The sequence below is a fragment of the Salminus brasiliensis genome, chromosome 9 (genome assembly GCF_030463535.1).
Source record: "Salminus brasiliensis chromosome 9, fSalBra1.hap2, whole genome shotgun sequence".
Classification (NCBI taxonomy): domain Eukaryota; kingdom Metazoa; phylum Chordata; class Actinopteri; order Characiformes; family Bryconidae; genus Salminus; species Salminus brasiliensis.
This window is the reverse complement of record NC_132886.1, coordinates 41,775,538-41,787,812: the sequence shown is the minus strand read 5'-3', so window position 1 is coordinate 41,787,812 and position 12,275 is coordinate 41,775,538. Positions and strand designations below refer to the sequence as shown.

Sequence of the window (12,275 nt, the reverse complement as noted above, 5' to 3'; positions counted from 1 at the left end):
TCAGAGAAGCCCTCCAACAGGTTCACTACAGCGCTCAGCTCGGCCCGGCCCGGCCCGGCCCGGCTCGCTATAATATACAGCCTGGATAACTCTGTTCAGACCTTAACTGTTTCATTACGCTGAGAATTTCAAAAATCCTTTTGTAGCACTTTCAGAAATGTGTCAGAAAACACACACACTCACACTCACACTCACACTCACACTCACACACTCACACTCACACTCACACTCACACTCACACTCACACACTCACACTCACACTCACACAGAGATTGTTACACACACTTTCGGTCTGACTATTATTTTTAGCCCTGCATTCCTGATTGAGAATCTAATACACACCGCATACAAAAAAGTGGACCAGCAGGCCGCTGGAGTGCATGTGAGGAATTTCTGTGTGTGTGGAGTGTGTGTGAGCGTGTGTGTGTGTGTGTGAGCGTGTGTGTGTGTGCGGTGTCCTGGTTGACTCCATGCGGTCATCCACTTTATTTCCAGCTCTACACGACGGCTTGGCCAAACACAAGCTCCAAACACGGCTGCTCAGCGAGGACGGCTCTCACCCCGGGCGGATTAAAGGGCCCATAAGTCATTTTTAAAATAACAGTCCGACGTGTCGCTCACGCTGCAGCTCCACCTGCACAGCCACGGACACCAACCTGCAAAAACAGCCCGGCTTCAATTCTATTCAAGCCCCACCCACTCTGCCCACAGCGGCCTAGCCCCACCCACTCTGCCCACAGTGGCCTAGCCCCACCCACTCCGCCCACAGCGGCCTAGCCCCACCCACTCCGCCCACAGCGGCCTAGCCCCACCCACTCCGCCCACAGCAGTTTATCCACAACGAGTAACTAAACAGAAATAGACATAAATGGACCCGTATTATTTGCTTAGCTGCTGAATACAATCAAATCCTCACAGTAATTCTCCTCCAAAACCTAGTAGAAAGTCTTCTTCTCTGGACAGTAGAGACAGCTACTCCAACAGAAGCAGGAGAAGCTCCTTTTAATAACCTTGATTTCAGAATAAACTATGAATGAGCAGATGTCCAAATACTTTTGTCCATTGAGTATATAAATATATATATGTCCCAAGGGATTAAACAGTGTTCACACGGCTATTTAAAGAACAGACAACAGAAACGCTGGATATGGGCTCTTTCATATCTGTTTACTATAAGTGTGTGTGTGTGTGAGAGTGTGAGAGAGAGAGAGAGAGAGAGAGAGAGAGAGAGCGCAATGGTGGAGGTGGTGGAGGGGGCAATACAAACTAAACGTGCTGTGTCCACTTCAGCTGTACTCGTCCCAGTGATCCCAACGGAGAAAGTCCTGATAAATGAGGGAATAACACCGACACAGATGTCCAGGTTCACTCCAGGTCAACACACACTTTAATAGAACACCGGGTTCAGAACCAGGGTTTATATAAAACCTCCCACAGCCGCCGACCAGCCCCAGAGTCTAAAGTCGTCAGCGCTGCTTTACTGCACTACCGACACCAGAGACGCACCAGGACATCACCATCCCGTCGCTATCAGCAGGTCGCTTATTAAAAGGGCCCAACCAGGGAAACGCAGTGCCCCTACATCACCAGCAGGACACGAGGGTCCTGCTCCTTTCCTTCCGCCGAAAAGTAGTTCCACTGACGAGTTCCGGCTCTGTTCCAAACAGGAGTGGAGATGGGTTAAGGTAGCTGTGGAGCTCTGAACACGGTCCAGGATCACTGCTGATCCTGTAAGACTCCCCTCCTGCGGTGCGGAGAGAGCCGTAGAATCGCCCAAGTATCCAGTTCAGCCAGAGCCGTCATTAATGAGGAGCGCGAACGCTGGCGGAGATACGACTGGGAGCTCTCGTAACTCTCAACATGCCGTCTGCTCACGCATGAAGCCCCGCCCTTCAGCAGAAAGAGCCAATCAGCTTGCTGTTTACGCTGAGAGAGGAGGAGGGTTCTAGGGTCGACGTGCTGGTGGGGAAAGCCCCCCATGACATGGAGATCAGATCTCCAGAACCAGCTGCAAATCAGGCGTCTGTGCATTCCTGAGCCGAACTCTACAAACTACTTACAAGGTTTTATCAGTTTTATCAGAACCTGCTTCTGAAAGCGTAATCGGACCTTCAGCTTCCAGTAGTTTGGTCTCTCCTCATACAGTTGGTCTCTACTGGAAATAGCTGAACGGACTTCAGCATGCAGCATGTATCCCTCCACCATTTTAATGATCTGATTTTAAAAGCAGGTTCTAGAGCCGAGCTCTTCTCAGAACTCTGGTAGAACAGTGTCTCAGGCATCAGGCAGCGTCTTCATCACCATTAGGTGAAGAACTTTCTGTGAGGAGCTTCTTTTTATTAGAGCTTCAGACGTCTGCTTCCCTTCACCTCCACTGTAGAACTCCAGCTCTGACTGGGGGAGGTTATCTAGAACCTCCACTGTAGAACCACAGCTCTGACTTAAGAGGAACTCTAGAAGCTGCTCTAGAACGGAGGGTACCAGCTCAGCTGTCCTTTTAGAACCTGCTCAGAAATGCAAATTAGATTCAGCTGGGTTCTCCGCTCCAAAACAGAGCCTGCAAAGAGAACAGAGCTGGCTCTCCAGCAGTGCAGGAAGACCGTGTGTGTGTGTGTGTGTGTGTGTGTGTGTGTATAAAGAGCTCCAGCAGCTTCAAAGCGAGTGTGTGTTGGGATGTTATTGCACCATTTCCCTGTTTGAACTTTCACTGTGCTGCTTCACACCCATCTGTGCAACGCAGACATGCTGAACCCACCTTCAACACGCCTGAATCAGCAGCAGCATTCAACACTCGCATTAGGCAACCAGTGACGAGCTCTAGAGCCACGTCAACATGCAGATGTCCCCCGATCTCCCCTTAACAATCTGACCAGTGACTCAACAGCATTAGAACAGAACACATCTGAACGGGGCGCCCGCTGGAGTGGAGGAGTTAGGGCGATTCAGAGGGCCTGCGACTGACTGACGGACAGGGGCGTATTGGACGTATATGAGTTATTAGAGCTGTGGGGCCCAGTGGACGTCTTCTCATGGGGCCCAAACTCCCTGGCAGCGCCACCCCCGAATCTGAAGACTACAAGAAGAGTGTTCCTCGGCTCCTAATGGGGTTCAGAAACGGCAGTTAGCAGGAAGGGTGGAGGTCAAACCTACTGCTCATCTGTAAAAGATCTTCAGGAAGACTGATCACACTCTGCAGTGGTGGAGCACCGCTCTAGTATGACCTATGAAGGAAGAGTCAGAGGTGGATGGAGGAATGGACTCAACCAGAACTATTTCCACCGCCTTTACCAACGGTTACCCCTGCTGACAGAAACCTTCGACTAGAGCTGCCCTCTAGTGGACGTACTGCTTAATGTCCATGCCAACATAAAGTACATACAGAAGTATGTGGGCGGTGACGGCTACGTCGCCAGAAACAGACGTACTGACTGCCGTATGTAAAGGCAGTAGAAATGAGGGGTTACTGAACCCTGCGATTTCCACGATGGTGGAGAATGCGGGCAGAATCCCAGAGCCGAGACGTAACAGGTGTGTTCTCTACGGCATTTGTTGTGCGTGTGTCATCAGTCCCATCGCTTCAGTGGAAACGTGTTGGGCCAGAATTAACAGACAGGACTCAAAAGCAGCAATTAGTGAATTACAAGTGTCGCACATTCAGAGAAGTGTGAACAATGCAGTCAGACAGGAGGCGACACACTCACTCTCGTTTCATACCAGCGCAGTCACTTAACACCTGAATGCTCCCGTCAGCACTTCAGACGTTTAACAAGAGCGACACACACACACACACCAACAACAACAACAACAACAAAAGAGGGATTGTAGTCCTGTCACTGCTGTCCTGACCGGTCATTACATCACACGCACTCAGGAGAACAGGTAGCACTTCATAAGGGTCCTCGCATTATAAATGGTTATTAATGAGGTTATTAATAATAAAACCGTGACCTCCATTCCACCACACTGTTAAAGCTCAGATGTTGCTGGTTCCTGATCTTACTGTGGGTTCTCCATCAGACAGTGTTCTAGCGGTCAGCTTCAGCAGAGATGTGTTAATATCGGACTACGGTCGAAGCCCAGCAGGAGCTTTAATTACTCACTAATTACAGTCTAATTACACTGTTAGTAATGAAACCTGCAGCTGATCAGTGTTTATTAAGCACCAACAGCCTCCTCCATATGATTAGATGAGCGTAGTGGCATCACGATAATCAAATGTATCACAATACGATGAAATATCGTCATATCGCCCAGCTGAACATGTGTAAACTGGCCTATTACTGTTAAAAACTCAGATTAGTTGGCTTGATCAACTAATCAACTAACCCCCCCACACCTTTCCCACCTTCCATTAGCTGTTAGCTACTTTAGCCTCAAAGGCTCCAGTGCTAACTGTTGGGGTATTAGCGATGGTTAGCGGTTAGCTACCTTAGCTTTGAAAGCTCCAGTGTAAAACTACAGAAGCACAAAACAGGCCTGGGCTGACCGACTGCAGTCGGGGTAAGACACATGGACACCTGGTATTAAAATGCAACGTAAGAATTAGCCTCTTTAGAATGTAAACACTGGAAACAAAGGGAGGACACTTGCGCGAGTGTGTGAGAGCATGTTTGCGAGAGTCAGAGATTTAACCTTGCTGCTGGAAACGCTTCAGTGTGCGCTGCAGAGGAAGTTGGACGGGGCGCACGTTTCTAAAACTGACAAGGCCGACGCCGAGGCCCCAAAATAGTCTCTCGCTCTTCCCTTCAGCCGCTCGCTCCCGCGCAGGAGGAGCACACAGCCGGCCAGCTTTCACAATTACACAACTTGTTTATGTTCAATCTGCCCGCTGAATCTCGCACAAACTGGCTTTCGACATCATTACCCAACATCACACCTTCTGTTTTCACACGTCACACTTAAAGGAGAGGTTCAGCGAAAAAACCTGAGCATCATGACTGATCGCTGACCTCAGATTCAGGAGATCAGACAAGACATATTTGGTATTGGACGTCTTGGGTTTACAGCAGGAGATGCTAGGCTAACATTGCTAACAAACACTAGACTTGAACAGTCACCAATCTCATCTCTGTAGACACGCCCCCAAAAGTGCCCGTCTCTCAGATCTCCTCCTCCTCCTCCTGGTAGATGGATGTGGTTTAGGAGACGGTGGGACTGACTTCAGCCTAAAAACCCAATCAGTCCCAGAACCACAGAGCTGAGGAACGCTGGAGGAACCGGACCTACTTTCAGCTCAGCGCAGTGTGTGGTACCACTCCGCCCACTGCGCTCCGGTCTGAGAGTGGGACGTGATGTATATCCAGCTTGAAATAAGTCTATCCGTGCTGGTTTACTAGATAACATAATGAGTTAAAACCAACCGCATAGCTTAATAAATAAACACACACGACTGACAAAAGTATTGGGACACAATAATAAATCAGTGATTTCAGGTGGTAATGGAACTGAATCAGACACAGGTGTATAAAATCCAGCCCCTGGTCCTGCAGTCTGCCTTTCTTACACACATTAGTGAAGGAACAGGAGGTTCTAAAGAGCTCACTGAACTCCAGCGTGGTTCTGTAATCGGAGCCACCGCTGCCACAACAACAAGTCAGCTGGTGAAATCTGCTGTAAGAGCTGCAAAGGGGGACCAACTCCATATGAAAGTTGAAGTCTGTAAGTTGTAGATTATATATATATATATATATATATATATATATATATATATACACACACACACATATATTTATATATTGTATGCTGTACCAAGCCCAGAGGAACATAGTCATAGCACATAGTAAACAAACAGGCCAAAAATATTATTTTCCATGACAGATCTACTATAGGCAGGTCATACCTGCCCAATTTCATTCATTTTAGTCCAATCACAGAGGGCATTAATGATATCAGACATGCTGGATCACTGACTTCTGGTGAAACGTGTAATGTTTAATATATACAATGTGTAATAACATATGTATACACGTTGCTCAGAACGTTCTCAGTAGCTTCTGAGCTGCTAATGTTGATCTAGTACCGGAGGTGGATTTGGGGGAAAGTGCTCTAAATCCACTGCAGGCTGAACTTTCTCACTGGAGGGTGGGGTTAGCCTGCTCCACACACCTACACTCATAAACAAACAGGAGATTACACCGTACAGCAGAGTGATCCTGAGAGCCACACATGACTCAGGCTATAATAAACCCATTCAGACTGTATCTAACAACACGTCAACAGACCGTAGAGCCACTTTATCACTTGATGTGGTTTCTGTGGCTTTCTGAGCTTCTCAGAAAGCGAAACCGCACGCGTTTAGCTTTATTTACATGACTACACGGCCGTGAAACTGGAAAACACCTTCGCCCACACTGGCCAGCTTTCTCAATGCAAATGAAACGAACTGAGAACATGTAGATCCTCATTCCCACGGCACCAGCCACCGCTCCTCTAACGCTCTCCGCTGAGCTCTTCCCATCGCTTCTGCACGATACTGGAGTGTGGATTTCTGAATAATGGAGGTTTATCTGCACTCTGTCGAGAGCTGTGGTAAACCCCCCACCCACCCAAGTGAGGCATGTGGAGATGGTAAAACTGAATAACACAATAATAACAACAACAACAACAACAACATCACCTCATTTCCTGCCACCTAAACCTAACTGAAGAGCATAGACGGTTGCTATAATGCAGCTATAAGTTTTATTAATGGTAGTAGTTCTGTAAAATCTCCTGATACTCCATCACTGATATACTACTACCTCCCTCACCTCTATAATGACAATAATAATAATAATAATAATAATAATAATAATAATAATAATAATCAGCTACATTTTATTCTGGCCAGTTCTGACGTTCCCCAACTCTGGAGCGAACCTTAAGTTTGATCTTTGCCAATCAGACCAAACCAAACAGCAAGTTCAGTAAAGGCTGGGCTGTAGGCGCTCCTAAAAAGGGGTCTTGAAGGGTCCTGGATGCTCCTCCTGTTGCGTTCCAGTGTAATTTAAGTGATTCTTGCTTGAAAAATGTAGTATACTTAATCTGATTATCATACATTTTCATTCAATTGTAGGCATTTTATTAAACTTTTGAACACTCTTGTGTGTCCAGGCAAAAATGACCAGTCATTAGAAATTTCCAGGTGACACCAAGTGTATGTATTTAGGAACACTCTTTAGATGGCCTCTGTACCCTAGCTGTGTGCAGATGGTACAAATACACTAATAAGACTTAACCAACCACTTGGTTAGCCTTACTAACCACCAGACACACCATAGCAACTGCCTCGCAACCACTTAGCAACTCCGTAGCAACCACCACTAAAGCTGCACAATCCTAATTCTGCTGCTTCCTGTTGCTGTTCCTGTTCTTCTCGAATGCGTTTCAGTGGAACGTGGGAGTCTTCATTTCCTAATAAAATCACACCGATTCATTTCGACCAGCAACTCTAGCGATGATTTTTTTTGGCCCGACTTAAAATTAAATGTTTTTAACCCAAATGTCCACAAAGTTGACCATGATGAACTGCTCGGTTCGCAGCAGAGCTCTCCAGGTGTCCCGGCTTGACAGCCACTCAAACCCAAGCAGTCGAGAAGCCGACGGCATTACCATTGTTTACTGTGCAGATCAAAGGTGGCCTGTGAGGACAGCTGTAATGAAGGAGGGATTAGAGGCTACAGCTCATCAGATCCTAATCAGAAACAAAAGCCAGGTCGCTTCCAACACAGCTGACCAAGTTACAGACGAACGGCCTGAACCAAAGAAGCTAAACTTGGACTCCAACAACGCCCTGAGTGATCGACTACCGCAGAGTTAAGAGGAGAACCGCGGAACCTGATTTTTTACCAGCATCAGCATCGTCCACCTAAACCGGTCAGGGGGATGTCAATCAAATTGTGGGTGCCAACCAAAAGCAATGCCCCCTGGCTGGCGCTTGGTAGGCTCAGCAGTGGCTCTACGTCACATCTCTGTTGGCTTCAAGGTGAACAACAAAAACACAGCAGACGAAGATGTCCACCGCCTAAACGAGCTCCCCCGGTGTTCAGCTAGACGGTGCGGTTTCATTAAGGGTCGTGGTTCACAGGGACGTGAGGTTTGAGAGAGAGAAGTGTGAGGATGTGGACATACAGATTTTTTGCTGAACTGGTCCTTTAATCTGTATCAGTATCGTCTCCATAAATCGGTCCGACTCGAATATACGAAAGTGGGCTGTCAATCAAAACACGGACATCGTTCTAAAGTAACCCCCCCGCTCCCCCCGCTCCCCGGCTGGTGTCTGGTGGGCTCGCACCCTGCTCGAGGTCACGGCTCTGCTTGCTTCAAGGTTAACAACCAAAACACAGCAGCAGCTCAAGGGTGAAGACGTCCACAACGCTCAGCCACGGCCAAGTGTGTCACAAGTGCGGGTGTATTTATTCTATTTCAGGACGTCAGTGTGGGCCCAGAGCAGCGTACACACACACACACACACACACACACACACACACACACACACGTTTCCGTACACATCTCCAGCCATCAGAGGCCCGGCCTCCCCGCTCCGACTCCTCCCGGCTGGTGGGGTAAAACTCCAACTCTTTGTGTCCGTGGAAAAACAAACAGCGAGGGCCCGACACTGAAACACATTCATGGCCTGCGTACGGCTGCAGCGGCTCCTGTGAAACCTGTGAACGCCGCTCACCTTGGCTTCGGGGACCTTCCCGGGCCACGTTTTTACACATTCGGGTCAGGTGGTCAAAGTTAGACTCCCTCATTAACTTTCCCCTCTCTTAAGCGCCCGGCAGACTTCTCCTAATCTGATAATTACAGGATTATAAATCCTCTCATACTGGAACTGGACAGACGCCAGTGAAAAAAGGCATTGGGACTGTGCCGTGGAGCTAAAAACAGCACAAACGCACGAGTTAAAGAAGAAGAACAGCGAGTGCTGGAGCAAACTTTCAGTTTATGTGTTGAACCTGTAGCGTTACACAGTGCTGCTGTAGAGTTAGAGACCTCTGCTGGAAACAAATACAGCATTTAACAACAAAACACAACAGAACACAGCTTAAAGCACATGTGAACACACACACACAGGTTTCCAGGTACACAAAACCACTCAAGGGTTTGCTATAATGTTGGGACAGCTATAAACAACAGGCTCTCTATTAATACCATTCCTCCCCATTCTAAATACATGCCAGCAGCATCACTGGGCTGCTCGGCTTTTCTAAGAAAACGGTGCTGCAGACTCCAGCCTGGAGCAGCAACTGAACACAACCAATAAAATCATCTTTCAAATCTTAAACCTTAATATTATATTAATTTTCAGCCATTTGCATATGTCTATGCTAAGTGTTTATGCTGAAATATAACGAAACAATTCTAATCCAATGTAAACAGCTCATAACCAGCAGACCTTCACACACACCCCTATATTAAAGCTCGTACAGGCTTAAAGTCTGATACAGCGCTGGAGACCCAGGCTCGGGGTGGCTGTAAAACACATTATTAAACTATTAAATCATAATGAAGGAAATCGTAATCCGTATTAAAGCATAATAACATTTTAAAAAGTGCTAAACCTCCTCGTCTAATATTAATACGTAATGAAACGAATGCTTCATTTTAATCTGAATACATGCAAACAGCTCAAATTAACGCATTACCGGACTGCCGTGCTTTTTAAAAAGTCTGCAATAATATGCTGGAGTTAAAAAAATGAACCAAAATGCTATCCTATGATACAAATATAATTTAACAAATATAATATAATAACATATATAAGTCGGGTTGCTCTGTTGTAAGCATAGAGGTTTTGCAGGCATTACTGTAGATACAGGACAAACACTGCCTTTAACTCTAATTAAATATAATAAGTATAATAACTCATAACATCTCAGAAATATATGTTAAAATATTATCTGATTTTCTGGTCATTCCAAAAGCTTAATACACCTGATAATATATATATATATATATTTATATAACACTTACATATCAAAATAATGAGAATAATAATTCACTTAATAATGAGGGGGGGGGGGGGGTGAAGCGTTTTTAAGTAGTAGGAAAGAGCTTCCATACACAACATTATTAATATTTAATATAATAACATGCATTTCATTTTCCATCTAAATGGATGCAAATATATTAAAACCAGCATAACAGGGTCGCTTTGCTTTTAAAGTATACAATGATCTTGTAGATCACATTTTGGGGTAAAAATAGAGCAAAATGCTGTCTAATAAAGACAATAATACAATATAATAACATAATATAATATAATAACTGTGTAATTCGTGCAGATGTATAAGTTTATATATAGGAGTATAGAAGCAGCACAGCTGGGTCTCTACTGTGAGCAGACAGGCTTCCAGTAGCTCCAGCACCAATAATCACCAATAAATCACTAATAATCACCAATAAATCACTAATAATCACTCATAAACACAGTAAAACACAACACCTCTCACACCAGCAGAGCAGCAGCTCAGCGCGGCAGTGTGAAGCGTGTGTCCGCCGGACTTACTCTCCCCGCGGGCTGGCTGGCAGCTCCACACCGCGCAGACCGTCAGAAGCAGAGCAGCCAGAGTCCGCAGCTGCATCCTGAATAAAGCGCTGTAACCTTCACTCCTGAGGGCGAAGAGTGGTCGGGAATCCCCCGAAAAAGCGCCTCGCTTGGTTACCAAACTGTCTATTAACGCAGAAATAGCGGATAAAGTGTAAAAACCTCGTCACTGCTGGAAATGGGCGGAGAGGAAAGTTCAACGTGTTCAGTTGGGTTTAGCTGCTTTAGCCTGTTAGCCGCTCGCTAAGCGCGTCCGTTAGCTTAGCCTAGCTTAGCTTAGCCTAGCTTAGCTTAGCCTAGCTTAGCTTAGCCTAGCTTAGCTTAGCTCCGCTCCTCATTCAGAGTAACCGTCGACACGAAACTCGGCGTGTGTGGACCGCTTTACTCCTCCAGCCTCTCGCAGTCCTCATTTTGGTCCAGTTGGTTCTGACCGCCCTGGTTACAGTGATCTTTGCTCTTCAGCCGAACTCAAATCGCCTCAGCGGGGTTTAGCGAGCTAGCTTAGCCAAGGCCAGCTCAAAGTGAGCTCAGCCTGAGGGGGGTGGAGGTTGGGGGGTGGGGGGCTCAGCGCTAACCTCTCTACACAGCTTTTTAAGGCACTTCGACTACTTTTACACTCCGTCTGTACACACACACACACACTAACACACACACACACACTCGCTTCTGTGTTCTGGTCCAGCTCTGATACCCAGATTAGTGACCCGGGCTAAAGCTAGCGGGGCTCCGGCTCACAGCTGGGCTAACTAGCATAGCTAACGAACTGCTGCTGCTGCTGCGGTCCGAGTCCGAGTCCGAGAGCAGCTCCTGGACTCTTCACTCTTCAAGTGTCTAAACTCGTGTAATTAAGCACCAAAAGTAACCCGAGCTCTAATATTCTAATAATTCTCTGCACCATGAGCCGCCCTGAGCCCTAAATGTACCACAAAGTGCCTCAGCTGTGAGAAACGTGCCCTCGTGTCGCTCATGCTTTCCGCGGACTGCGCGTCTGAGGCTAAGTCTGCAGGCGGGGATCTCCTCCAGCCCGCCCGCTGCTGACAGCTCCAGTCCCTCGGCCCGAGCACCGCCAACACCGCTGACATTCAACTCTCCCGGAGCTCAGGGTGAGTGAGCCTGGGTCGCCCTGCAGCCCGGCACAGCTCGGACCCCCGAGCTTTCGGATCCAGAGAAGCAGCAGGTATTAAAGTCCAAAAACAACCAGAACATCCGAGCTTTCCTCCCAAAACAGTCTCGCGGTGGCTTCACTCTTCACTCAGCGCCCTCCTCCTGCCCGACCCCGCAGAAAGATCCAGTTACTCCTCTTCAGCAGTCAGCCCAGCCCGATCGGAACCAGCGCGGAGGAAGCGGGGGAATACGAGCAGTCGAAGCGGCTGGACCGATCATTTCCCCGCGTTAGAGGGAGCTGGTGGGTCTGACATGTGTCTCAGTCTCTCCACAGATCTGCTTTCTGGTGTCTGCGCCCGTAAACAGGAGATCCGCGGAGGGTCACCGAGCAAACCCGGACCGGAGCGGCTCTGGAACCTGGAGGTGGAGGATCACAGGATCAATAACCCAATCAGCCCAATCGATTCTGCAGTCCTCTCCACAGCTGCTGCAGCTACTGAGCTCCAGTTACTGCTTTACAGTCTCTCATTACAGTAAATAATAATTAATAACGCTCTAAATGTAGGTATTGTGATATACACTGAGGAGGAGGAGCTACAGTCTCTCATTAGGGTGAATATTAATAACGCTCTAAATGTAG

At 47.3% G+C, this 12,275-nt stretch overlaps 1 protein-coding gene across 1 annotated transcript in view; it reads right to left on the bottom strand.

Moving 5' to 3' along the window:
* insra (insulin receptor a) overlaps positions 1–12,044 on the bottom strand; it is a 49,816-nt gene extending 37,772 nt beyond the window's left edge. Inside the window, exon 1 of the mRNA XM_072688530.1 lies at positions 10,493–12,044. Within this exon, the coding sequence (XP_072544631.1) occupies positions 10,493–10,568 (76 nt within the window). The 5' untranslated portion in view covers positions 10,569–12,044. The remainder of the gene's footprint in view (positions 1–10,492) is intronic.
* Positions 12,045–12,275: the final 231 nt, after the last annotated feature.